The sequence below is a fragment of the Ornithorhynchus anatinus genome, chromosome X1 (assembly GCF_004115215.2).
Source record: "Ornithorhynchus anatinus isolate Pmale09 chromosome X1, mOrnAna1.pri.v4, whole genome shotgun sequence".
NCBI lineage: Eukaryota > Metazoa > Chordata > Mammalia > Monotremata > Ornithorhynchidae > Ornithorhynchus > Ornithorhynchus anatinus.
Window position 1 is genome coordinate 117,170,535 of NC_041749.1, and position 26,571 is coordinate 117,197,105.

The window sequence follows — 26,571 nt, forward strand, 5'->3', positions numbered from 1 at the left end:
AAGCGCTTAGTACAGTGCTCTGCACATAGTAAGTGCTCAATAAATACTATTGAATGAATGAATATACGAACAGAGGGAGTCGATTAGGGCGGATGTAAAAGGGGAAGCTGAGTAAAAGGAGAGGCTACTTCAAGTGGGAGCTTGAAGGCTGAAGAAGATTCCAGATCAAACCAAAGACAAAGGCCCTGACCTCAGGGAGCTTAGTTAAAAGACACCAGACCCATTTTTTTTTCTTTTTAAGGTGGTCACAGAGGCTAGAAGGTGGAAATCATTTAACCTTGAGGACAGTATTATTGGTTCACTCCCTCCCCTTTCTGACTGAGGCAAGTTTCCTGGAGAAGGTGGGCTCTGAGGCTAGTCTGGAGTAGCAGGAAGCGGGCAGGTAAGTTGGTGGTCAAGAGGTAGGTGGCTAGAGGGATGGCCTAGAAGACAGTGGGAAGGGGATGGAGGGGGTGAGAGAGAAGGGTTTGTCGGCTGGAACTAGCAACAGCAAGCAGGTGGGTGGGAAGGTTACTTTTCTGGACCTCGGTAAGTCCTCCCACCTCTCAGTCAATGTCTATCTCCCCCTCCCTCTAGAACGTAAGCTCATGGCGGGCAGGGAACGTGACTCCCAGCTGTTATACTGTACTCTCCCAAGCACTTAGTACACTGCTCTGCACATAGCGCTCAATAAATACCAATGATTGATCGATTTCACAAGGAAGAATTTGACTTCCTTGGAGGGTGATTCAACTAGGCCAAACTAATGCCCTGGCCCCCTTTTAACTCCGAGTCCTCGAGACATCTCAAACAGAGAGCAATGATGTCTTCGGGCACCCCGTAAGGTAGAACGGAGGTGAAACTAGTGGCCAGTCATCCTGCCTCAAAGGCCAGGGAACAACTTCAGGTGACAGAAACCTCTTCTCCTTGGGGAGCTCTGCCTCCCATGACCTGGGGTGCGGTGGAGAATTCCTCTCCGGCTCCCCTTTCCTCAGAGAATCCAGCAACATCAGCATCTGCAGTCAGGGTGGGGTTTTTTTTTCCTCCCAGGTGAACCCCTACGGACCGAGTCTTTGGAAGGTCAATTCTCAAGGTCTCTCTCTCAGGCCAGCCTCCCCCAGAAGCAGACCCAAAGGAACCCTCTTCCACACTTCTTCAGCAAAGTCAGAGTCACCCGATTCAGTCTCCCAAAGGTTTCTTCTCCCGACAGCAACCAACCAAGAACTCTGCCCAGCTCCTGGGATGGCACGGGGAGCATGTAAAAACTTACTCAACAACTTTCCATTCAATAAGCACTCATTTTATTCCTTCAGGGTTTGTTTTTAAAACACAATGTAACTTTTATAAAGTATATGACACCATGAAAGGAAGTCAACTGGAATGGAGAAAGCCTACTAGGATTTTTATCAAAATCCATTTAGTGCAAGGGAGGAGGGAACATTTAGCAACATCAACCATGAATTTTCTTTCGGAGAGAATTCTGAAAAAGGCATTGAATTAACCTCAGAACGAGATCAGTCTGCCAGCTTCGGTACTGAAGCTTAGAACCAAGTCTTGTCAACCCAATGTACGGAAACGATAGGTGAGGAAATTAAAAAATAGAGAGAATATACTCCACTTAGTGTATCTCTATTTAAGAAAGTGTCCCAGGTACACAGAAAATTACTGTTTTTCTTCCTCTGGAGCCCCGAGCCCCCTGAACTGTGAACCCCGTCAATACTTGCTGCGTTCTGGCCTCCCTGACTTTGCTCCGAAGCAGCCAGATGCCAGGAGGCCGCCGTGGGTGGCTGACTGATTGTCAGGAAGCAGCGTGGCTTTGGCTCACAGCAGCAGCAGCAGCAACAGCAGCATGGTGGACACTCTCGGAGGTGGGGAACGGCTCAGGGCCTCTCACACTGTGGTTTCCTCCGCGTTCTTCTTCAGGAGCGTGGCTGACAGGGAGGAATGCTGGGTCATTTCTGAGCTTCTGGAGTCCGGAATCATCAAGCGGACTTTCTGATTGGTCCTTCTCCACTCGGAATACAGCTGGCAATGGTAGCGGAATGAAACCTGAGGAATAATAACCACCAGATGCCACGTCACTAAGGCACCGGGATCTGACCAGGAACCCATCTCGGGAAGGGACCGAGCAAGGTTGAGGTGAAGGAAAGATTCCCTCCTCTCTTCTCCCCACTCCATCAAAAAAAAACCCCAAAACAATTTGTAACTCAAATGCCTATCAACACAAAAGCAACCCTCAGGCACTTTTTACACTTGCTTGTGATGAGGTAGCTGTTTATGGCCTAGGCAGGGTAAAGAATGCTGATTTCATTCCTATTTGGGGCCCCTCCAGCAGAAGGGCCTGCTGGGGAATTCACATTATTTTTGCAGAGCTGCACTAATGAATACCCCAGTCACAGTGCCCTCTGTTCCTGGTAAGAGAAGCCTGGGCGCCCAGGCTTCTTCAACCTAATGTTTCCCCCTCCTCCTGTGGCTGGCTCCAGCAGCTACTGGGCTGTCAATCAACAGTTGCTGACTGGCTCCCAGTTGGAGAGCCTTTACTGCAGAACTTTACTGGCTCAGCTCTCTGTGGGCGGGGAACACATCTACCAACTCTGTCATATTATCCTCTCCCGAGTGCTTAGTACAGCGCTGTGCACCCGGTAAGCACTCAATAAATACCTCTGATGGAATACAAAAAGCCCAGGCCCTCATTTCTTGTGGGGAGCATATTTTACATGATTTCCGGAAACCCACCTGGCTAAGGAGAGTTTGCCTCTGGGTCTGAACTCCAAGAAAATCCATCTGCTGTGTTCAGCCAAAGCAGAGTCGAACCTCAGCACTGCCTCTGAACTTGCTGAGTGACCCGAGAGAAGCCTCTTTCCCTCTTAGGGCCGGAACCCAGAAACCAGAGAGGAACCGGAGGTAGGGGGTGGTCAGCGACGACCTCTGAGGATCTCCCCAGCCCTTCCCTTCTGCTCATCCCCTTAGGTGCGGTGGGGTGACCAATTGGAAAGTGCAAGCTAGCCTTGCGATATAGATGTGGGGTCTCCTTTTGGGTTGGACCTGGGGAATTCTGCATTTACTTCCATTTACATGCCCTCCCGTGATCCTCAAGCGTCTTCCTTCGACCTACTGGACGCTCAATGGAGTAGTGCGGGGGTAGGGGCATGGAGGGGGGAGTGGTCCCCTTTCCATCCCACAGAGCCCAAACTGTTGTTTTTTACTGATTGCCCCCAAGTGAAAATCCGGCCTCGTGGAGAGCACGGGCCTGGAAGTCAGAAGGATCTGGGTTCTGATCCCAGCTCTGACACGTCTGCTGTGTGACCTTGGGAAAGTCACTTCACTTGTCTGTGCCTCAGTTGCCCCATCTGTAAAAGGGGGATTAAGACTGTGAAACCCATGAGGCACAGGGACTGTGTCCAACCTGATTAGCTTATATCTACCCCAGCACTTGGTACAGTGCCTGGCACATAGTAAGCGCTTAAATACCATTAAACCCCCTGCCCAAACCCAAGAGATCAATACAGCTAACGAGGCCTAGCGAGGTAGTGGGGGTGGGGGGGAGCAAGGGGGAAGAAGGAAGGTGAGTGGAGGGGGTGGGGAGAGGACTGCCCTAGGCCAGCTGGTTTTGTTAACTTACCAGGGTCCAAAGGACGTAGATTGTAAAAAGTGCTATAGTGAGGGCTATCAGTCCCACCGCCTCCAGTCTGCTGTTAAACTGCAAGTGGTCCTGGGCCCCACGGAGACACAGCCAGCCCGAGATGGCAGCCAGTGGCGTGATGAACAGGAAACACACCATGTCACAGAAAAGGGTCCTCTTCTCATTCCGGGGCCCGGGATCCTTCAGCCACTGACCCAGAAGGAAAGAGGCAATGAGCCACCTACAACAAGAAGGGCTTCCCCACAACACCCTCTCCTCACATCCTGGGAAGTGACGGGTTTGGGATGAGGTTGGAGGTTTTTTTTGTTGGGTTTTTTTTTTTTGCCAGTCATTAGCTAAAGGAGGGCAAACAGCAAGGAAAAGCAGGCAGGTCAAGGTGTGGGACTCCCAAGGTTCCCAAGATGCCAGGAAGAATTCATTCATTGGAAAAATTAGAAATGACAAAAGGCTTGGGGTGGATTTTAGGCCCCCATGCCCCCCTCAGCCATCCAGCTGCTTCTTCCACCAAACCTATCCTGCTCACCTACCCACTGCACTTAATGAAAAAACTCCTGGGCTCCAGCAACTCCTCTTCCTAGCCAATGGGGTCCTAAGGGGTAAGGGCCGGTTGGTCCCGCTCTTAGGACACAGAGGGGTCCTTTGAGTCAGTGCTTCAAAGCCAAGATGTGGTCTGCGAGTGGCCCAGGGAACAAAGAGGGATTGGGGGGGACAAGGGGTGGGGGGAATGTCACCCGTCAGGTGCTCTGGGGAAGCAGCCCTCGGAGCTTCCCCGAGAAGCTCCGGCAGCCGAGGAAGTAGCAGCCCCGCTGCTTCAGGATGGAAGAGGCCCACGGCCCGTCACCCCAGTCAGTGCTGAGCATGGATTTGCTTCCAGATGCAGTACTAAGCAGTGATTAGATTTTCCTGCCTGAGAGAGCAGCGCTCCCTCTGCCCCTGGGTGGCCAGGGGCCACTGAAAGCCAGCCAGGCACTCCTGCCGAGAATCCCTCAGCCTCAATGGCAAGGAGCCGGAGCTAGTGGGATGTGCTCCCGGGAGGGCCCCACAGCTCTGGAATTCCCCTCCCTGCCGGGCCTACCACCATTCTCCTGGGTGGCCTGATGCCCAACTCTCCTCCTAGTCATCTGCCTCCTTTGGAAGGGCCAGGGAAACGCTGCCAGTGAGCCAGACCCTGGGCTCCGGGTACAGTACCTCTCTCAGGGGCCGGGGCCGCCTCTCCACCACAAACTCTGTGTGGCACAGCTCGCAGTAGCTGGTGTTAGAGGAAGAAAGCCACTTCTCCAGGCAGCTCTTGTGCACGGTGCCAAGCGTGCCCGTGCAGTCACACGGAGAGAGCAGCACCTCCCCATTCCCGCCTTCGTGGCAGATTCGGCAGATTGGGCCATCGCTGGGGAGAGAGACCCAGCGTCAGATCAGGTCAGAACGGAAAACATCCCTTCCCCAGGCCGAACATCCCCCATGTAAAGCTCGGAAACTGGCTCGCCAATCGGAGCCACCCTGAACTCAAGCACCGCCTTTGGCTGCTGTTACCTGGGGGTGGCTTTGCTCGGGCGGAGGGTGGGGCCGGGCGGTCGTGGGACCGGATTAACCAACACCCGGGCAGCCGGGCAACAGGCACCCCCAGTCCTGAGGGGGCTTGCCCTGCTCGTCCCGGACGTTGGCTGGCACGCAGGCCAGACGCCTCCACCACTAGAAAATGCCCTCGATCTAGCTAGCCTATGCTGCTGCTATTTTCTCTTCCAGAGACCTGATGGCCAGAAACTTATTTTTCCATGGAGGATGTGAAGGGAATGAGAGTTTTCTTTAACACTGGTGTCTGCTTTCCCTGGAGGAGTTTTCCTGAGTCACTTGGGAGTTTAAGGTGAGGGCACACATGACCCCTCTGTTCCGAAGTTCTGACCCAGCATGCCAGAGTTGCAGACTTTTCATGTCAGGCTCACGGTGGCCTTCTCATCGCCACGGGGCCTCCAGCTTCCAGCGTCCCATTTTCAGTCACCGAGTCCCATCGGAATCTTTCCGACAGACAAAAGTTGGGGAAATCCAGGCCAATGCCCTCTTTTGCAGAGATCCCCAGACAAATAGCCAGCGATTGATCACTGCTTGTTTGCTCATTGCTGGCTGATTAGGGTTGGGGCCCTTTATTTTTTTTTTCTAAGAACCTATTGGGGTTTATGACAATAGCAAAACCAGGGAAAGGCTAGGGGGAGGAGAAGGGAAAAAGTGGGATTTCTGGGTATCAAGATAAATTTTAAAATCTCACTCCCCTTATAGCCTGGAGCTGCCGGTGTGAAGAGAGGCTCTCTAGATCTTACCCCTGGGCCAGAAACAGGGCCCAGGCATTCCCACTCTCACTAGTAAGTAGTTGGTGACCTCAACCCAGGTCCCCTGCCCGATTAATCCAATATTCCATTGGAACAACGCCCATGATCCTTTCTGTACAGCCCAGGAGTTTTCTGTAAAAATCAGCTTAAATCAAAAACCAAGGGCCCCAGTTAAAGCAAGCAGACACTCACGGGGCCACTGCTTCAAAGCTCACTGAACCAGGGATGTCTCACCTGCCATAATTGGATGCCGACCTGGTCTTGGCTAAAGAGATTTTCAAAGCCATCACTTGGGACCCTTCAGAGTGGATGGGATTTAATGCTAACGAATGAGTCTGGGATTTCTTTATTTACCAAAACGGGAGGTGAGACAAGATTCCTTTCTCTTTTGGACTGTGCACGTTTCCAACAAACATGTCAAAGCCCCTCAGTTCTACGGTGTGGCGAGCACCACTGAAAAGAGAGTAGGGAAAGAAAGAGCTGGGTTTTACGATGCTCCAAAATGAGACAACCTCTGAATATCAAGATTAACTGAGCACCTGGAAATGGCTCATGGACCAAAGTCCTCGTGGATGGTGGTCCTGAACTGCTGGTCTGGAGGGAACCCTCCAACCTGCACTGATAATCTAGAAGTGGGAAATAATGAAGATGTGGACTAGGATCTCTCCCAATGAGGAGGAGGAGGAAAAGGAGGAGGAGGAGAAGATTCCACCAGAACAGAATGCTTCTTGACCAAATTGTACCGATATTCAATGAAATCCAGGACAACTTACTGACTTAGAACAGCCAGCCACTGACATGCCTTAAATGACCAGACAACTGTCAAAGAATGATGACGGCCCCAGAGAAAGTGTTCCAACCGACGAACGGCTGGGTCAATGTTTTCAAGACCTTGGCTCCTTGCAACATGTCAGGAATTGATTATGCTGAAGGTTGTTCCTACCTAATTAATTTGAACTTCCTGAAATGACTTTCTGGGACTTACTGGTCATAACCTTTTGGAATTCAACCAGAGAATAGAAGGGAGGAAAACAGGGGTGGGAGGAGGAAATGAGGAGGTTGGGAGGACTCAAGAAGTGTGCGGGGCTGGTACCTCCCTTCCACAGTGAGGGTACAGCCACGTTTCCCATTTGACCCAGCCTGGGTCTAGGGAACTGTGTACAACAACCGGGAACCCAGACCCTTTGTTGTGCCAAATATATTAAGGGCCAGTGCTCCACCGCCCTCACTGAGAACCGAGTAAGAGGAATAGTGCTTAAGCTTCAGGGTGAGTGACTGAGACTGTGCATCAGGGAACACCTCCCTGACATCGAGGGCTATTAAACCCACAATCGTGTTTCTGAAGAGGAGGCGGTGGATTCTTCTCTCTGGACCTCTTTACAAGAGGACAGTCTCATCCTGGAGGGGATGGGATAGGGACAGTCCTGCCTGGAGGCAAGGGGGGAGGATGAGATGACCTCTGAGGTCTAACAACTGTAAGGTTAAAGGGGCTTAGTGTGAGCAGATACCCACTTCAGGAAATGAATCTGCTCCTCATACTGGGAGAGCGGTGAAATGATCATTTTCAACTGAGAGTGTGCACTGACTGGGCTTCTGATTTCTACCCCTTGGCCCCCAGCAGTCTCCAGCTTGGAAGCAGGAAGCACAGAGTATGGGGAGTAAGGGGTCTTGCTTTGCCTCTTTCCACTCTCCTAATCCATATTTCTGACACTCCTGAAGTCATCATTGTGGCTGTGGGACCTGGGAGGCTGGAAATCCGGATACACAGTCATCTTAGGGGATTAATGAAAAAAAGCTTCCTGAAAATCAGAGTCGCCCTAGATCCCCTCATCGATTCAAGATAAGCCCAATTATTTTTCAAAAAGGCCACTTGCAGGCAGGCACGCAGGCAAAAAGAGGGATTTATCCCCATCTCATTTCTCCGGCCGGCCGACCTCACCCTCATCTCTACCCACCTCCTGGCTCCTGACCCACCGGGATGGGAGGCTGAGCCACAGCAACGGTGGGCCATCTCCGCAGGCTGCTACCTGCCCACTGAAGAAGACAGGCCCATCGTACCCACCTCTCCACACCGACTCTGCCACCCTGGGATTCCCCACTCTTCCCCCTACAGCTTGGCCCACCCTCTTCCGACAGGGACGGACAAACCTCACCTCTGCGGACCCAGGGCTTTGATCACGGTGGACAGCAGCCGCCCATCCTTCGTGGTAACTTGAGTTACGTACTGCGGCCGCCCGAGGTCCGAGTCCTCCACGGTCTTGGAGAAAGCGGAATTCCGGGTGCATTCACACAGTGAGCCAGGGAGGTGGCAACAGTCTCCTGTCGTCATGGCCACGAGGAACACTCAGGCCTGCCCGGTCACGGCCTCATGATCAGAGGTGTCTAGGAGCAAAAAGGAGAGAGCAGGAACCCCACTTCAGCAGCGGGCTTGGCGCGGTCACATCCCACTACAGCTCAACTGCTTGGAATATGGCTCTGCTTGGCCAGAGGTTTTACTCTCTTTCCCGCTGCCAAAATGTGGAGCCGTGAGGTTGGTGTGGGTCCCTGACAGTTCCAAGAGACGCAGGTCCTGGAAAAAGCTAGTTACCTGAACCTCGCCTTATCTGACCGACTGGTTGTCTGAATCAAGCCTCGTTCCAATGTCCACCACCAGAAAGAACATGACCAACCCCAATTATGTCCATCATTCAAACTTTTGACGAGCTGACTGGACTTGGTCCTTATCAGTTCAGACAGTCCCACTTTTGACTCTTGTAAAATTCCAGCATTTCTTTCGGTGTCTTCCAAATCTGCCCCTTCCCTTCTGGAGCTCCACTTCCCAAATCCCAGCCTTGGGCCCAGATGGGCTCTCACGGCCCCCTCTCCCCACCATTGCTTGATCTCCCCACCTCCCCCACAGCCTTTCTCTGCCTCAGGCACCCCCGAATGAAGCAAGAATCATCTCTCAAGCTTGACACTTTAACCGCATCGCTGTACTCCTCAAATCCCGCTGACTCCTCGCTCCCCACTGCTACAATTTAAAACTCCTATATATGGGCCTCAACACCCCGCCTGACTCATCCGAGTCGGTTCCTCAGCTACTCTCTTATTCTCTCTAAGCGTCCTGTCCCATCCTCCCTACAACCGTCATTCCTGAGGGGAGGGGAGAGAGGAATCACCACGGAGTTCTGAATGCTGCCAAATAAAGCTAAACTCCCTGGATAAACAGTTAATGCCAACAGCCATCTGGCTGGGACTGCTGATCCCACTGTCCCTGCCTAGGCCTTGATCCCCTGAAAGTGACTAGTCCCTCTGATGGAAAGTTGAGTAATCCTCCTCATTACTCCACAGAGCCATGACTTGAATCTTGCTCCTGGAATAATCAGTCCCTGGCACAAAAGAACCAATGAAAATTTTAGCCTGCTGAAGCACAAGGATGAATTTCAATCTTCACCCAGCGGGGACTGTCATGATGGTGGGGTGGGGACCGATGTCTCCCTAGCCCAGTCAGTGATAGAGGACATGGGCCTAGCGAACCCTTTGGAGGGACCAGCCTTATTGTGTTGCCTGTTCTAGTGTCAGCCCTGTGTGGGCGAGCCATTGCAGGAAAGGACGAGATCATGAAAGATTTAAAGCAGGACTTCTGGGTAATTCCTGGAAGACGGAAAAGGCGAGATGAGGAAAGAACAACAGATGAGCCTCGGCGAGGCCACTACTGGGTCGGGCCAATGGTCCATCGAGCCCGGGTTCTGTCTCTGGCAGTGATGCCAAAGGACATTTGGAGAGTCTGGGGAACGCCTGCCCAATAAAGGACTCCAGGACCTGCTGTGAGCTCTTCCCTGTGGTTTAGTCTGGCTCAAAGTGACCTGTCCATTGTTTAAAAGTTTACTTGGTGTCCTCCAAAGGAGGTATTCCTACTATCAGGATGTAAATCCTAACTAACCTGGCAGGCGAGATCTTAGATTTTGCTGCAGCTTGAAAAACAAAACAGGAACAGTTGCTTCAGTGGCCAAAACCCCTTTCCTAATTGCAAGAACAAGGTAGGAATGCGAGTGTCCCAGCTTTAGCTGGTTGACAGATGAACCTGAACTCTGTCCCCCTCTGTCCTTTGCGTTAAAGAATATCTGAGTCCTTGTGGGCTCTGCAGACTGTGAACTGCACTATGCTGAACATGAATCAGAAGTTGGATGGGGATCAGAGTGTCCTGTGCATGTATCAGGAATTTCAAAGCAATCAACATCTGTTCTCCTAAAGGCCAGGGGGAGGGGGAGAGAGCCAGCCCCAAAGAACTTGGGGCAAAAGTGGCAGGAGAACCAGGGAAAGACTCAGCCAGTGGGGAGCTTCTGCCAGGCTCCTAGAAGGGCCGGGTTCCCTGCAGCCGGGGCTATCGCTGGCTTCTCCTTCCCTGAGGTCATGTTTCTCTGGCCATTGCTTCTGCTCTCCCCACTGCCTGGGAAAAAACATCATCCCCAAAACTCTGAGGGCAACCGGCAGCATGGTCTAGTGGATAGAGCACGAGCCTGGGAGTCAGAAGAACCTGATTACCCTGTATCTACCCCAGCGCTTAGAACAGTGCTCTGCACATAGTAAGTGCTTAACAAATACCAACATTATTATTAACCTGGGTTCTAATCCCGGCTCCACCACTTGTCTGCTGTGTGACCTTGGGCCAGTCACTTCACTTCGCTCGGCCTCAGTTACCTCATCTATAAAATGGGGATTAAGACTGTGAGCCCATGTGGGACAGGGACTGTGTCCAACCAGATTAGCTTGGATCTACCTCAGTGCTTAGAACAGTGCTTGGCACATAGTAAGCACTTAACAAATACCATTATTATTATTATTATTATTATTGTTAATAACAACCATTTACAAAAAGGAATGGAAGGCTTTTGGTGGATGTTGTCCTGGTGCCCTATGTCACCATGAGCAAGTCTTGGCAGGTAACCTCCCAAACATGCTACACAGCAGACAAGCTGGGCAAGACGGCAATGAGGTTACCCTGGGACTTTCTGGGGATGATGGAGCTACATCCACAAATGCCCTGATGGGCCTTTGTTTCCACGACATGGGCCAGCTGATGGCAAGTGGAAGGGTGCATTGGGAAATTTCCTGAAGACACAGCTTGGCCCCCAAGGCTAGTCAATGTCACCTGCCAGGGCCTGATTAAGGACAGAGAATAGGATCTTTCACTGAAGCTGAGGCAGCGTGGGCTCACAGAAAGAGCACGAAACTGGGAGTCAGGAGACCCGGATTCCAGTCCCGGCTCTGCCATTGGCCTGCCGGGTGACCTTGGGCAAGTCACTTGACTTCTCTGAGCCTCAGCTTCTTCATCTAGAAAATGGAGTTGAGATTCCCTTCCTCTCAGATTGGGTCTGATCTGATTATTTTGTATCTACCCCAGAATTTACCATAGTGCTCAGTACACAGCGAGCACTCATAGTAAGCACTTGATAAACATCATCATCGTCATCACCATCATTATTCTAGCAGTGCTGAAGCAGGCAGCCCTGGGAATGAGCTGAGGAGGTGACCTGGGGTGGGGGCATGAAACTGGTTCATCCCCCTCTTCCCCAAATTCTGATTCCCCTTAATGGGTCTGTAGCCTCCTAAAAAGAGAAGGAAGTAGTGGTGTCAGATTATGGAACAGAGGAGATATTCTCTGGAGAAAAGCATGAAGAATGACCATTAATTGGGTTGGGATGAGGATAAAAGAACAGTGGCCTGGATACTGTGGAGGCTCTTAGGTCTGCAAGCTCTTCTGGGGCAGGGACGATGTCTCTACTTTTATTTTCCTCTCCCGGGGGCCAGCCCATTGCAATGTTCTGCACACAACAGTCACACACTAGGTGCCCAGTACAGCACTCTGTACACAGTTTAAGCACCCAGTGAAGAGTTCTGCATGCATCAGGCCACCTAAAAATACTAATGAAGATGAGGAGGAGGACGGGGACAAAAAGGCATAGGCAGCAAAGTGTGACAGAAGCAGTTAGTATGACAGAAGAAGTTACTTACATTCCAAGATGAAAGGGCTCCCACCAACCCAGTCAGATGTCAATACGGGACCTTGACAGAAAGAATTGAAGAAAAGCTGGGTTAAGATATCCAAGTCATCACGTTTTGACCCAATTTTTTTTTTTTAGATGTTTTTGCCGGAGCACTTATTCCCCACACAGGATTTGCAGCTCTGTGATCTGCAGCAGGGCAATTCTATCAACTCATCATCATACAACCCAAATTGGGCACGAAAGTACATTTTGCCTTTCAAACTACTTCAAAATATATACGGCAGCTTCTTAAAGTGGGCCTTTAGGCCTGCAATCTGAGGCACACTAGGGGATAGGCTCTAGGCCAGAGCTCTGTAATGCTTTTGAATAACAGCAGGATCCTCCCTTTCAGCTAAATCAGTCAGTCAATGGTGTTTACTGAGTGCTAGCTGTGTGTAGAGCATTATACTCAGCTCTGTTTGTTTTTTTGTTTTTTATGGTATTTAAGTGTTTACTATGTGCCAGGCACTGTACTAAGCACTGGAATAGATGTGAGCTAATCAGGTTGGACACGGTCCCCGTCCCACATGGGGCGCCGAGTCTTAATAGCCATTTTACAGATGAGGTAACTGAGGCCCAGAGAAGTGAAGTGACTTGTCCAAGGAGAAGCAGCGTGGCTCAGTGGAAAGAGCACGGGCTTTGGAGTCAGGGCTCATGAGTTCGAATCCCAGCTCTGCCAATTGTCGGCTGTGTGACTGTGGGCAAGTCACTTAACTTCTCGGTGCCTCAGTTCCCTCATCTGTAAAATGGGGATGAAGACTGTGAGCCCCACGTGGGACAACCTGATTCCCCTGTGTCTACCCCAGCGCTTAGAACAGTGCTCGGCACATAGTAAGCGCTTAATAAATACCAACGTTATTATTATTAAGGTCACACAGCAGGCAATTGGCAGATCGGGGATTAGAACCCAGGTCTTTCTGACTCCCAGGCCCATGCTCTACTAGGCCATTTTGCTTGTCTATCAACTCTCTGCTTCTACAGAGTTGGAAGACATGTTTCCTGCCCACAAGGAGCTTACCGTCTACAGCTGAATCAAGCAAAGCAGGTGTTCAGCACACCCACTGTGACCTCTGTTCTTTCCTGAAGACCTCGCCAAGAGTGCTCAGGTCTCTGTGGGGTTCAAACTGGGCTTCTGCAATATTATACCTCAATCCATCTTGAAATTCAAGTGGAGCAGAAGGTATCAGTCTATTCACTTAATAAAGCAGTTGTCAAACATTCTCTCCTCTAGTGTTTACACTGTCTCAATGTAAACAATTACTCCACACTGAGTTTCCAACCTTGCTCACCCATTCAGCCAAAAAGGCTATTTAGGCCACCTATCTGGGTAACAGAGAGAGCTAGGTAGTCAGGGTTAGATCACCCTGAGGGCCACATCCTTCCTGAGCCCGGGGCTGGGGAGGGCCAGGCCAAATACAAACCTGGTCAGGTTTGGGCCAGGCTCAGAGGCCACTCTGTGCCACAGGGTAGAGGCTGTTGGAAGAAATTTCGTTCCTGTAAGTTTAATTAAATCTAAAATGTTTTCTCTCTCAGACAAATTCACCAAGGGGTTAATTTTACATGTAAAAACAGATAGCAAATCAAAGGATGCCTGTGAGTTCTTGGAACAACCACGAGATATAAAACTTCTACAGATCTACATGTTCAGGATGGAGGGAGGTGAAGTCTACCACAAGGCCAGAATGCCACTTGCTGAGAAAGACATTTAATTTCATGAGAGTAGCCCATCTCTAAAGTCTGGCATGCATCTGAATCCCTCTAGCATCAAAATGAGAGCTTTGGTATTTGTTAAGCGCTTACTATGTGCCAAGCACTCTTCTAAGCACTGTCGGGGGAGGGTACAAGCATTGCCCCTGCCCTCCTCCCTTCCTTAACTTCTATTTTTAACCACTCAATCTCCAATGGCTCCTTCCCCGCTGCCTTCAAACATGCCCACGTCTCCCCCATCCTAAAAAAACCCGCTCCTGACCCCACTTCCCCCTCCAGTTATCGCCCTATCTCCCTACTACCCTTCCTTTCCAAAATCCTAGAACGAGTCGTCTACAATCGCTGCTTAGAATTCCTTAACTCCCATTCTCTCCTAGACCCCCTCCAATCTGGCTTCCGTCCCCTCCACTCTACCGAGACTGCTCTCTCTAAGGTCACCCATGACCTCCTTCTTGCAAAATCCAATGGCTCCTACTCCATTCTGATCCTCCTTGACCTCTCTGCTGCCTTTGACACTGTCGACCATCCCCTCCTCCTCCATACCTTATCTCACCTTGGCTTCACGGACTCTGTCCTCTCCTGGTTCTCCTCTTACCTCTCTGGCCGATCATTCTCGGTCTCCTACGCTGGAGCCTCCTCCCCCTCCCATCCTTTAACTGTTGGAGTTCCTCAAGGGTCAGTTCTTGGCCCTCTTCTGTTCTCCATTTACACTCCCTCCCTCGGTGAACTCATCCGCTCTCACGGCTTTGACTACCATCTCTACGCAGATGACACGCAGATCTACATCTCCGCCCCTGTCCTCTCCCCCTCCCTTCAGGCTCGCATCTCCTCCTGCCTCCGGGACGTCTCCACCTGGATGTCGGCCCGCCACCTAAAACTCAACATGAGCAAGACTGAGCTCCTCATCTTCCCTCCCAAGCCCAGTCCGCTCCCAGACTTCTCCATCACCGTGGATGGCACGACCATCCTTCCCGTCCCGCAGGCCCGCAATCTCGGTGTCATCCTTGACTCGTCTCTCTCGTTCACCCCACACATCCTATCCGTTACCAAGACCTGCCGGTTTCACCTTTACAATATCGCCAAGATCCGCCCTTTCCTCTCCACCCAAACAGCTACCTTACTGTTACGGGCTCTCGTTATATCCCGGCTAGACTACTGTGTCAGCCTTCTCTCTGATCTCCCTTCCTCCTCTCTCGCTCCGCTCCAGTCTATTCTTCACTCTGCCGCCCGGCTCATCTTCCTGCAGAAACGCTCTGGGCATGTCACTCCCCTTCTTAAACAACTCCAGTGATTGCCTATCGACCTCCGCTCCAAACAAAAACTCCTCACTCTAGGCTTCAAGGCTCTATATCACCTTGCCCCTCCTACCTCTCCTCCCTTCTCTCTTTCTACTGCCCACCCCGCACGCTCCGCTCCTCTGCCGCCCACCTCCTCACCATCCCTCGGTCTCGCCCATCCCACCGTCGACCCCTGGGCCACGTCCTCCCGCGGTCCTGGAACGCCCTCCCTCCTCACCTCCGCCAAACTGATTCTCTTCCCCTCTTCAAAACCCTACTTAAAACTCACCTCCATCAAGAGGCCTTCCCAGACTGAGCTCCTCTTCTCCCTCTACTCCCTCTACCACCCCCCCTTCACCTCTCCGCAGCTAAACCCTCTTTTCCCCTTTTCCCTCTGCTCCTCCCCCTCTCCCTTCCCATCCCCTCAGCACTGTACTCGTCCGCTCAACTGTATATATTTCCATTACCCTATTTATTTTGTTAATGAATTGTACATTGCCTTGATTCTATTTAGTTGCCATTGTTTTTACGAGATGTTCTTCCCCTTGACTCTATTTATTGCCATTGTTCTCGTCTGTCCGTCTCCCCCGATTAGACTGTAAGCCCGTCAAACGGCAGGGACCGTCTCTACTTGTTGCCGACTTGTTCATTCCAAGCGTTTAGTACAGTGCTCTGCACATAGTAAGCGCTCAATAAATACTGTTGAATGAATGAATCAGGTTGTCCCACGTGGGGCTCACAGTCTTAATCCCCATTTTACAGATGAGGGAACTGAGGGTCAGAGAAGTTAAGTGACTTGCCCCAAGTCACACATCTGACAAGCTGCAGAGCCGGGATTAGAACCCATGACCTCTGACTCCCAAGCCCGGGCTCCTTCCACTGAGCCAAGCTGCTGCCACACTGTGCCTACAGCACAGTAAGGACTCTTGGACCCATTATCAATCATATTTATTGAGCACTTATTACGTGCAAAGCACTGTACTAAGCACTTGGGAGAGTACTCTATGACAGACTTGGTAGACACGTTCCCTGCCCACAGCGACTTACAGTCTAGAGGGGAAGATAACATTAAAATAAATCATGGATATTTTGTTTTGTTTTGTTGTCTGTCTCCCCCGTTTAGACTGTGAGCCCGTTGTTGGGCAGGGACTGTCGAAGTGTACATACCAAGTGCTTAATACAGTGCTCTGCACATAGTAAGGGCTCAATAAATACAACAGAATGAATGACATAAGTGCGGTAGGGTTGAGGGAGGGGTGAATAAAGGGTGCATATCTTTGTGCAAGGGTGACGCAGAAGGGAGTGGGAGAAGTAGAAAAGGAAGGCTTATTTGGGGAAGGCCTCTTGGAGGAGATGTGCTTTTAATAAGGCTTTGAAGGTGGGGACAGTGAATGACTGTCAGATATGGAGAGGGAGGGCAATCCAGGGCAGAGGAAGGACACAGTCAAGGGGTCGGCAGCGAATACATGAGATGGAGGTTCAGTGACTATGTTGGCATTAGAGGAGTGAAGTCTGTGGGCCGGGCTGTAATAGGGAATCAGGGAGTAAGGAAGAAGTGGGCAAGGTGACTGAGTCTTTTAAAAGGCTATGGTAAGGAGTTTCTGTTTGATGCAGAGGTGGATGGGCAACCACTGGAAGTTCTTGAGGAGTGGGCAGACATGGACTGAGTGATTTTGTAGAAAAATGACCCAGGCAGCAGAGTGAAGGGACTGGAGAGGGGAGAGACAGGCGACAGGGCGGTCAGCAAGGAGGCTGATGCAGTAGTCAAGGCAGGATAGGATAAGTGCTTGGATCAACATGGTAAGGGTTTGGATGGAGAGGAAAGGGCAGATTTTAGCGATGTTGTGAAGATTAAACCAACGGGATTTGGTGTCAGACTGAACATCTGCCTAGCAGCTCTATGATGGATCTGCTCCCAAGCAGGTGAAGAATTCATATCAGGAATATCATTTAGTCAGTAAGGGGTTGGGGGGACGGGGGGAGGGGCGCGGTATCTCGGTTGAAGCAGAACAAAGTTCCTCCTTTTGCTGCCATAGCTTCTGGTGGCTCACCCAGAGGGAAACAGGGAAAGAATAAGCAGAAACCAGTGTGTATGTGTGAAACACAATAACATCCTGTTACTCATCTGGCTCAGTTTAGTTTTCCTTCTCAAAGATCTTTCAGTGCTGGAATTTGAATTCAGGAGGGTAGAAATCCAGGGCTGGGGGACCTTTGTTTTCTTTTTTTATGGTAGTTCTTAAGCATTACTATGTGCCAGGCACTGACCTAAGCCCTGGGGTAGATACGAGCTAATTAGGTTGGATACAGTCCCTATCCCTCATGGGGCTCATAGTTTAAGTTGGAGGGAAGGGGTTTGAATCCCCATTTTACAGATGAGGTAACTAAGGCACAGAGAAGTGAAGTGACTTGCCCAAGGTCACATGGCAGACAAGAGGCAGAGCTGTGATTGGAACCCAGGTCCCGTGACTCCCAGGCCCGAGTTTTTTCCGCTAGGCTCCGCTGCTTCCCTATTAGAGGTTCCGTTTCTGGGCAAAAGCTGCCTTTCAGAATTTCCAGCTCCGATGACTGACTAACAGGAAAAAGTCCTTGGCTTGGAGGTGAAGGTGGGCGACCTGCCACCTCAACACAGTTTCTAAGGACTTGGAGGTTGAGGAGAGGAAGGCGGAAAAGTGTTTTTTGCAAACTGCCTTCTTTGCCAGACGCTACATAGGCAGAAGGGATCTCTCCCCCAAAGGGGCCAGCCCCAATTCAGCGGGAGATGGCCAGGCTCTCCTAAAACCTTTCCAAACAGAGACGCTTTAGTGGAGGTTGGCAGCAGGAAAGGGACGGAGGTCAGTGCTATGGAGTCAATGCCACGTCCACACAAGCCCTGCGCTGCTTTGGAGTCAGAATCTGCAACGGCAGCAACGGACTTGGGATTGTTTCTGCAGCAGCAGCGGCCGCGGCCAGCGGATCTGGTTGACAGACAGCACTTGTGCAGCCCCATGGGGTGTCCGCTGCCATGGCCGTTCAGCCCTCCAACCCCCCTGCTGCTCTTTGTGGATTCTCCAATCCGTCTGGGCTGATCGGGTGGGGGCGAGGCGGGTGGACGGCTCCTCCTCCCAGGGTTTTGGGGTGAGAGGAACCACTCTCACCCAGCCCCACGCAGACACCAAAAGTGGCGCTGGAGGAGGAGGAGGAGGAGGAAAGAGAAGGTGCAGCACGAGGTGCAGCACTTCTTCTTCTCCCCAGTCTTTCCTCTCTTTCTCCTCCTCCCCGCCAAGCCCCCACCCGCAATATGCTTTCCCTCCCGGGCCGGTACACCATTTTCATTTCAGACCAGATTGAACCTCACACTACCAGAGAGCAGAACACTTATGGGCACTTTCGGGAATCTGAAATGAGCAAACTTTCAATATAACCATATGAGCCCCTCAGCAGTAACTGTAACTGAACAGTGAGTCTCTTAAAAACAAGAAGAGGGAACCCAGCCGGGATCCATCAGCATAAGGCAGAAGCTGTCCTGATAATGGAGCATGGCTACAACAAGGCTTGGGGCAATAGAATTACCATCAGCAAGGGTTTTTGAGGGAGGAACCTCAAGGGGTATAAAAGGGGTGGGGTTTTGGGGGGGGGGGCGGGGGTGGAAACACACACCGCCCCTGGAAGCTGCTTGCTTTGCTTACGTGGGGCCAGGATTCTGCAGTATTTCTGCCAAGGGAAAGATGGATAATAACATGGTACCACTCGAGTGTTTGGAAGCTCCGACTTCATATCTGTTGCCTTTAAAAGATGCTAAGGTGCCTCACGATAGGTTTTCCAGGCAAAAGTGAGTCATAAGATGGGTTCTGAAGGAGGCGGGGAGGGGATGGGAAGGCTCAGAGCTCCTTCTTACAATTTGACTAGTCTAAGGGTGCCATCAAATGGCAGAGGGTGTCAATTGCTGAGGGGAGAGAGGGATGGGAGAGGTGTCTCAGGGGAGGAGAGGCAGGAGAGGCAGGAGAGCCAGTCAGACCCCAGGCCAGCTCTACCAGGAACTTGCCCCTCTCAGGGCACAGCTCTCTCCCCCAAACCTTCTGCCTCGCCTCAGGCTGATGTGTATTAGTCACAAACTCCTGATACTTGCACAGGGGTTGCCGATAACCAAGCAACATCCTTACTGCTTTGTTCCTCAAGGAAGTAGAGGCACTTCTCAGTAGAGGCTCAGTGACCCCTTTACAAAGGGATAAGTACTCAGTAGGAATCCTCACTAGAAACCCTCCCGTTCAAGCTTTGACCTCACCCCTGACTCACAAACCCCCATGCCCAGAAACACACTAAGGTTTGAAGGGACATTCTTAAAACATAGTCAAGTTGTACGTTGGGAGCAGCAGTGGGTTCTTGTGGGGTTTTTTCCCAAAACAAAACACCACTTGCCATCTATGACTGCAAAATCCTCCAAGCAATACCAGAACCCCTTCCCACCCTCTGACACCACCCACTCTAGTACTAATCAGTCCCACATTAATACCAAAACCCTTCTACTCAGACTCCCCACCCAGAAATAAAGAAACCTCACAGACTATGAGGGGGAAGAATGCTTTTCTCAGCATGCCCAAGACTAAGGCTGCAGAAACACCTGGCATTATACAAGCCAAGTACAAAATGGATGTTTTGTCAGATCAACCATCTGATTTTCCTCTTACATTCTGCAAATGTTTACTAAATTACAACCTGCAAATGAAAACACCATAGCTGCACAAAGCAAGGAGGAAACCAGCTATACATTGCTCTCTTCCCAGATTCTGGCCAGTCTCTGAGAGAACTTTCCAGACTGATTTAGAAAATGCTAGGGTTTTCCTCACTTGTCACCCTGCCTAAAGACAATCATAATGCTCTATCACTGAAGCATAGCTTGTACCCTCTCTTTGCCCTAGCCTTCTTACAGTAACAAGTAGGAGCCCAGGGAAGCACCTTAAGTAGCTGGGCACCTATCCTTTTAAGAAAGAAAGAACAGCTGAGTCAACTGGCTCAAGGACTAAAAGGATCCAGCTGGCTAGCTCCTAGCTCCCTGAGGGGGGAGTAAGTCTGCTGACCTGGGAAGATTTGCGTTGTAGAAGATAAAAGCCTCTACTCTCCAGGAAAGGGACTCAGAGGTGAGATATTAAGGAAGGGTGTGCCAGGGTGTTAAGCTAGAAAAAATCCAAGCCTGTTTAGAGAGTTCTGAGTTTCTGGTCTGCTTGGAGTCCTAGGATATCTGGAGCACATCACACTAGGAACACGGGGACTTGGCCCCTGGACCAGCCAGGGAAGAAACCAGCTTTTCCTCCTAGGGAATTTCAGTTAGACTCTAAGCAGACATAAGGCTCCCCCTACGCAGGGGGGAGTCCTAGCTCTGACATCCTGGCCCTGGAAGCAGGCCGGAGGCCTGATCTGAGAGGAATGCAGGCCACCCTGTCTGGGCCTGACATGGCCTGAATCTTAATACTTGGCTGCTGTCTGGTTCACAGGCTTAGGCTTATAGGTCACACTCAGACCATGCAGAACTATTAGGAAATGTGACTAAGCCACCCTTGACAATAACAAGGTGGCCCAAGCACTTCCGATCTTTGCCCGGGCAGGTAAACAGAAGTGGGCCATTAAAAACACCCAGGCTTTGTAATGTTTCTTTTTGGGGGGGGGGGGGGGCTGTAATTTCTGTTCAGCATCAGCAAGTGTATATAAAAATCATCATAATGGGTGTCAATTTATTCCTATTGATGAAGCGTATGTTTGCGTATAACTATCTTCTGAGGAGTAGGGGAGTTTTGGTATAGTGGATAGAGCAGGGGCCTGGGAGTCAAGGTCATGGGTTCTAAATCTGTCACTTGTCTGCTGTGTGACCTTGGGTAAGTCACTTAACTTCCCTGTGCCTCAAGTTACCTCATCTGTAAAAGGGGGATTGAGACTGTGAGCCCCATGTGGGACAAGGGACTGTGTCCAACCCGATTTGCTTGTGTCCACCCAAGTGCTTAGTAGAGTGCCTGGCACAGAGTAAGCACTTAAATACCATTATTATTATTACAATGTGTTGGTGAAAATCTGGTTTGCTGACACGTTTGTGGGTCAGGCTTCTTTTAAGGAAAAGCCTTTTGCAAAGACAGCATCTGACTTTTGCAGTTGTTTTGGCTAACCCTTGTTTTAATGCTAGATGAAAGAAGTCTGTGGACTACCTAAAGATACTTTCTTTTAGTGAGGGAGAGGTCAGGAAGTTGTGTCTTAAGGCTTTTTTTTTTAATGCACTACCTGACCTGGGACAAAATCATCCCCAAAAATAAACCATCAACAACCTTTTGTTACCTGCCAAACAGAATGTTGGTCAAATTGTACATTCCAAGCGCTTAGTATAGTGCTCTGCACATAGTAAGCGCTCAATAAATACTATTGAATGAATGAATTAATGAGGGCTTGAGGAGCCTTCTACCTTGCCCTTCTGGCAGCCAGCACTTTCATGGACAATCTTTTTTCAAGCCCTCTCCCTGGCTGCTTCCACCAGGGAGCTTCACCCCAAAATTGTCTGAAACTTTTAGATGCTACTCAGATTACACCCCCCCTTGAGTAGCCCTGACAGGGGCCTCCCACTTGGAGGAAACCAGTTCAATAGACATACATGACAACCTTCTAGACTGTAAACTCGTTGTAGGCAGGGAATGTCACTATTTATTGTTGTGTTGTACTTTCCCAAGTGTTTAGTACAGTGCCCAGTAAGTGCTCAATAAATACAATTGAATGAACCTTCTATCTAGATATGTCAGGGAAGGGATACAGGAGAATGCAGTGAGACTCTCAGCTCATCTTCTAGATGGTAAGCTCATTGTGGGCAGGGAATGTGTCTTCTGTTGAACTCTCCCAATACTCTCCCTTAATACAGTGTCCTGCACACACTAAGTGCTGCTCAATAAATACAACTGATTGAGATCTTCCGTTGTTGCAGCATTGTGTGTTAGAATCAGCAGTCATTTAAAAAATAATCAGAATAAATCAGGTGAATAGCAGTAATCCCCATCTAAAGTTGCTGAATTTATTAGCCCCATGCTACAGGCTAGTCATTCATTCAATAGTATTTATTGAGCACTTACTATGTTCAGAGCACCGTCCTAAGCGCTTGGAATGTACAATTCGGCAACAGATAGAGACAATTCGCTAGGTGTGAGAAGCAGCGTGGCTCAGTGGAAAGAGCACAGGCTTGGGAGTCAGAGGTCATGGGTTCGAGTCCTGGCTCTTCCACTTGTCAGCTGTGTGACTGCGGGCAAGTCACTTCACTTCTCTATGCCTCAGTTACCTCATCTGTAAAATGGGGATTAAGACTGTGAACCTCACGTGGGACAACCTGATTACCCTGTATCTACCCCAGCGCTTAGAACAGTGCTCTGCACATAGTAAGCGCTTAACAAATACCAACATTATTATTATTATAAGCAACAAAAAAAACCCCAACACATTACATGAATTATCATAATGCAATGGTTGCTACTTCAAGTATAGGCAGGGTGGATAAAGGACATTGGAGTGTATTAGCACCTAATCTGAGAGAGCTACCCTAGGGCTGCCGATCTCAATCAATGGTATTTGAGTGCTTACTGTGTGCAGAGCACTATACTGAGCACTTGGGACAGCACAACTCAACAGAGTTGGGAGGCACGTTCCCTGCTCACAATAAGCTTCCAGTCTAGAGGAGCTCATTCCCAACTCTTGTCATACTTGAGCAGGGACCTCTGTGTTTCATTTGCCCTCCCATCACAGCCGGGTCCTTGGAGAGAGATAAGGCAGTCTAGGGATAGAGCTTTTGGGAGGCATTAAAGCCAGGTGCCTGAACAAGCTGCTTTTCTTCTCTATGCCTCAGTTTTTTGCCTCCAAAATGGGCAATATCTGGACCTCACCTACACTTTAGAGATGTTATGAGTAAGAAAGAAAAACACGTTGAACTGTACTGAGGAAAGATGACATAACTCCAATGTCAAATGGAATGGCTGTATTTCAAGAATACAAATAAACCATTTAAAAATGAATAGGTAGCTGGACGCTTATTCATCTAAGAGTTCAACAAGAGGGCTGGGTTTTGAAATGTAAAGAAAATAAACAGGATGACTAAGTCACCGTGAACTGGTCCAGCATAGCACAAATTTTATGGATGCAGGTTAAAAAAAAAAACTGCACAGAATACCATAACTGTTTTTTCTGTGGATTGACTATCAAAGATACATTGTCTGGCAGGTGCGGATTGGATTCCGTTTAGGTCTAATCTCTGTTCCTTTATTCACCAGGTCCTTATATTCATCATCAAAAAATATTAAATATCTATATGTTTGGGGCACTCCACTAGAGCTATACAACTTAACAAAGGCATTGTCCAAAAGGAGCTATGGTCTGGGAGAAAAGACCATATAAATGGTGGATACCTGAAGAGGCAGAGTCATCTGGATCAAATGCAATTCTGTGTGTATGAATATTTTATATATATATGTGCATATATATAGTTTTGCTTTATGTCATTCATCTTGTTCTTTGGGGTATGGTGGAGAGTAAAAGAGGTGGTGGGTGGGTGGGGGGATAAGGAAGGGTTGATGGAAGAGGGGAAAGCGGGCACTGGGAGAGGGGTAGGGGAAGAGGTAGCAAAATTAAAGAGATTTGGATGGTAAGGTGAAGAATATTTAAGGGGCCCTTTCGTGCCATCCCTGTGCTACAGCCTTCTGACCAAAATCTGCCTCCCTTATCCTATTCCCAATCCCTTCCATCTCCAACTACGGCTTCTGGGGTCCTCAACCTCTCCGTAACCTCCCCGGGTCCTACGGACCACGGTGGGGGATAGAAAGGTTAGAGGCGGTTACCCTGTTACCGAGAACGTGGCCGCAGGCGAGAAGCCGATAAAGATGATTATTCTGGAGTGGGACGCGGCCAGAAGGGCAGTCCCGGGTTTATGAAGATAAATTTGGGGAGAAAAAGGGGCCGAGTGGGGCACCCACCGGGCTCTTATCTTCCACCTCACCCACGGCAAACAACCTAAGATGGTTTATTAGGGCATTCCTGCCATAGGCTCCCTTAGGCATACCCTCCTGGCGTTCGACCGAGCTCACAAAGGAAACGTTTGGGTGCCGAAAGCAGAGTCGGCTGGGTCGGGCCTGCCGCTCGTTCCGGGACGAAAACGACCCCCTCGGCCCACCCTCTTTTTTCAGCCCTGAGAAGTCGGACTTCGTAGCGGGAGATGGGGGGATGAGCTGGGTGTTGCGGAGAGTTGGCCAGCCGTATGAATACGGGGAGAGCCGGGAGGCGGCCTGCTTTACTGAGCCAAGCTCCTCGAACCTCTCACTGCGGAGGTCCCGAGGAGCTGCCGGGCAAGGGAAGTGTCCAAGAGCGGCCCGGCCAGCTCGGGATAGGGGGGGAAAGACCCTCCCCGAGACGGGTCGGGCGCCAGACAACGTCGAGCCGCCGGCCGCCGCTCCAGACACAATAGCGAAACAAAGCCGGCGACCCCCCCAACCCCCCACCCCCGGGATCCCAGCCCCCGCCCCGGCCCGAGGGGCTCAGCCGCACCTGAGCCCGGCTCCCCTAGGCTGGGAATCTCCCCGCATCCCTTGTCCCCTGGCTCTCCGCCTCTTTTCCCCCTGGCCCCGGTGGCCGTGGCCCGCCCCCTCCTCCTCCTCTCCCCCCCTCCAAATCGCACCCCGACCCCCCTCGCCCGCTCCACGGCGGCCGGCCCCGCCCCTGAGGTACTTCTCCCTCTCCCCCGGTCCCCTCCCCCTCTCGCTGTCACAGAGCCGCGGGGCCAGCTCCTGTCGGAGCTCCTGCCAAAGCGCCCGCCCGCCCCGCCGCCTCCGCGTCGGGCTGCGGCCGCGGCGTCCAGCCTACCTCCCCGCTCCCGCGGGCCGGGCCGGGCCGAGCGGCTCCACTCCCTCCGGTCCGGTCGCGGCTCCAGGGGCGGCCCGCCCGCCCGGCGCCACCCGGCGCCACCCCGGCCTTCCCTCCCCGCCTCCTCGCACCTGCGCACAGAGCCCTACCCCGCGCGGCCGAGCGGCGGAGCCAATGAGCAGGCGGCCGCCGGGCCAGGCCGGCCAACCCCAGGCGAGTCCCCGCCTCCGGCCGGCCGACTCGGCCGGCCACGACCATGTCACGGACGACAGTCACCTTCCAGCTCCGGGTACTTGTCACCGCTCGCCGCGCCGCCAGCCCCGCCCCTTCCCCTCGCCGTCCACTCCCACCTGAGACACGGCCGGCGGGCGGGGGCTCCATCCTCGGCCGGCCGGGCGCGTCCACGCACGCGCGCCCGGGGGCGAGCCCAGCCCGCCTCCTCCTCCACGCTGCCCTCCACGATCGAGTCAGAAAGCCCTCCACCCATTAGATATCGCCGGTGGATCATGCAGGCCGTTATTACACCGCCCCCTCTTTGTCTTGTCAGCGGAGGCTCGGTCACGGAGAGTGGAAGGTGGCGGGTGGGGCTCTCCGGGCTCTGCCGGCCGACGGGCGCCGAGGTGGAAAAGAGTTTCTGGGCTTCCTATAAATAAGTCCCGCAGCCTCCCGGGGTACAGGTTGATCTGGTTCGGTGGGGTCCGCGCCTTTCATGTTCTCTTGTAATAGCACCCCAAGTTAAATGCCATGGAGCGGAGGGAGTGACTTCTGTTGATCATCTGCCTGGTTTTATACCGGACACCCTGTTTTGCAGCCGGCCCGTCCCCTGTTTGCTGTGGATAGAGCACTGTATTTTTATTTGAAACCCTCAGCCTCCTTCCGCCTCATCTCCTGCCGCTAAGTCCCGTGGCTCCAAAGCGACACCTGCATTCCCGGGGGCCCGCAGGGGAAACAAGAGCTCTGGAATGAGAGAGGGGACCGGGGCGGGGGGGAGAGGGGGGTGGTCTTTCCCCACCTCGCCCCTCCAGGGAAATGCTCTGGGTTCTATAGTTTTCGGAAGAAAATATGGGGGGAAAAAAAGTCCAGGTCTCGACATATGATGTCACTCTGTTACGATGCATAATTAGCATGAGACCAGTAACCTAAATGTATGTCTCTTACTTCCAGGTCAGCCAAGTCAACCCGGCCCTCAGCGAGGGCAGTCAGTGGGGCAGCCTCCAATACTGGCTCCGCTGCTTGTCTGCTGTGTGACTTTGGGCAAGTCAGTTAACTTCTCTGTGCCTCAGTGACCTCATCTGTAAAATGGGGATGAAGACTGTGAGCCCCATGTGGGACATGGCCTGTGTCCAACCTGACTAGCTTGTGTGTACCTCAGAACTTAGTACAATAGCTGGCACATAGTAAGTGCTTAACAAATACTCCCCCTAAATAAGAAAAAAATAAGTAGCTGCCCTAGCTGGCACCTCTCTGAGTTCATGGAGGGAAGGAAGCATAGAAGCCAGCCTCTCCCTATTTTCCCCCAGACTGCATGCTGTCTGCTCACTGCATTTTAGGAAGGATGGAGTAGAGCTGGAGAAGGACAACCAAGATGACCAGGGGGATGGAACAACTTGCATAAGAAGAGATCCTGGAAAGGTTAGGTCTCTCCAGGCTGGAAAGAGGAAGGTTGGGGTTTGCAGTTTAAAAAATCATCAGGGCCCGATTAACCCCGATGCTTTGAAAGAACTGCTCCCAAAGCTCCTTGACTTCTGTCTTGTTCCACTAATTGGCTCCAAACCAAG

At 51.3% G+C, this 26,571-nt stretch overlaps 1 protein-coding gene across 1 annotated transcript; it reads right to left on the bottom strand.

Moving 5' to 3' along the window:
- Nucleotides 1–1,263: 1,263 nt before the first annotated feature.
- Nucleotides 1,264–24,901, bottom strand: MARCHF2 (membrane associated ring-CH-type finger 2). The gene is made up of 6 exons (XM_029051771.2): nucleotides 24,794–24,901; nucleotides 11,935–11,985; nucleotides 8,094–8,322; nucleotides 4,811–5,006; nucleotides 3,602–3,811; nucleotides 1,264–2,028 (listed from the first exon to the last, which is right to left on the bottom strand). Exons 3-6 carry the CDS (start codon nucleotides 8,267–8,269, stop codon nucleotides 1,870–1,872), a joined length of 741 nt encoding a protein of 246 aa, XP_028907604.1. The 5' UTR covers nucleotides 8,270–8,322; nucleotides 11,935–11,985; nucleotides 24,794–24,901; the 3' UTR covers nucleotides 1,264–1,869.
- Between the last annotated feature and the right edge of the window lie 1,670 nt (nucleotides 24,902–26,571).

Coding starts and splice junctions, on each gene's coding strand:
- MARCHF2 (XM_029051771.2), bottom strand. CDS start 8,269: ATGACGACAGGAGACTGTTGCCACCTCCCTGGCTCACTGTGTGAATGC. Junction 5,007..8,093: donor AAAGCCCTGGGTCCGCAGAG/GTGAGGTTTGTC, acceptor CTCTCTCCCCAG/CGATGGCCCAATCTGCCGAA. Junction 2,029..3,601: donor TCTACGTCCTTTGGACCCTG/GTAAGTTAACAA, acceptor ATTATTCCTCAG/GTTTCATTCCGCTACCATTG.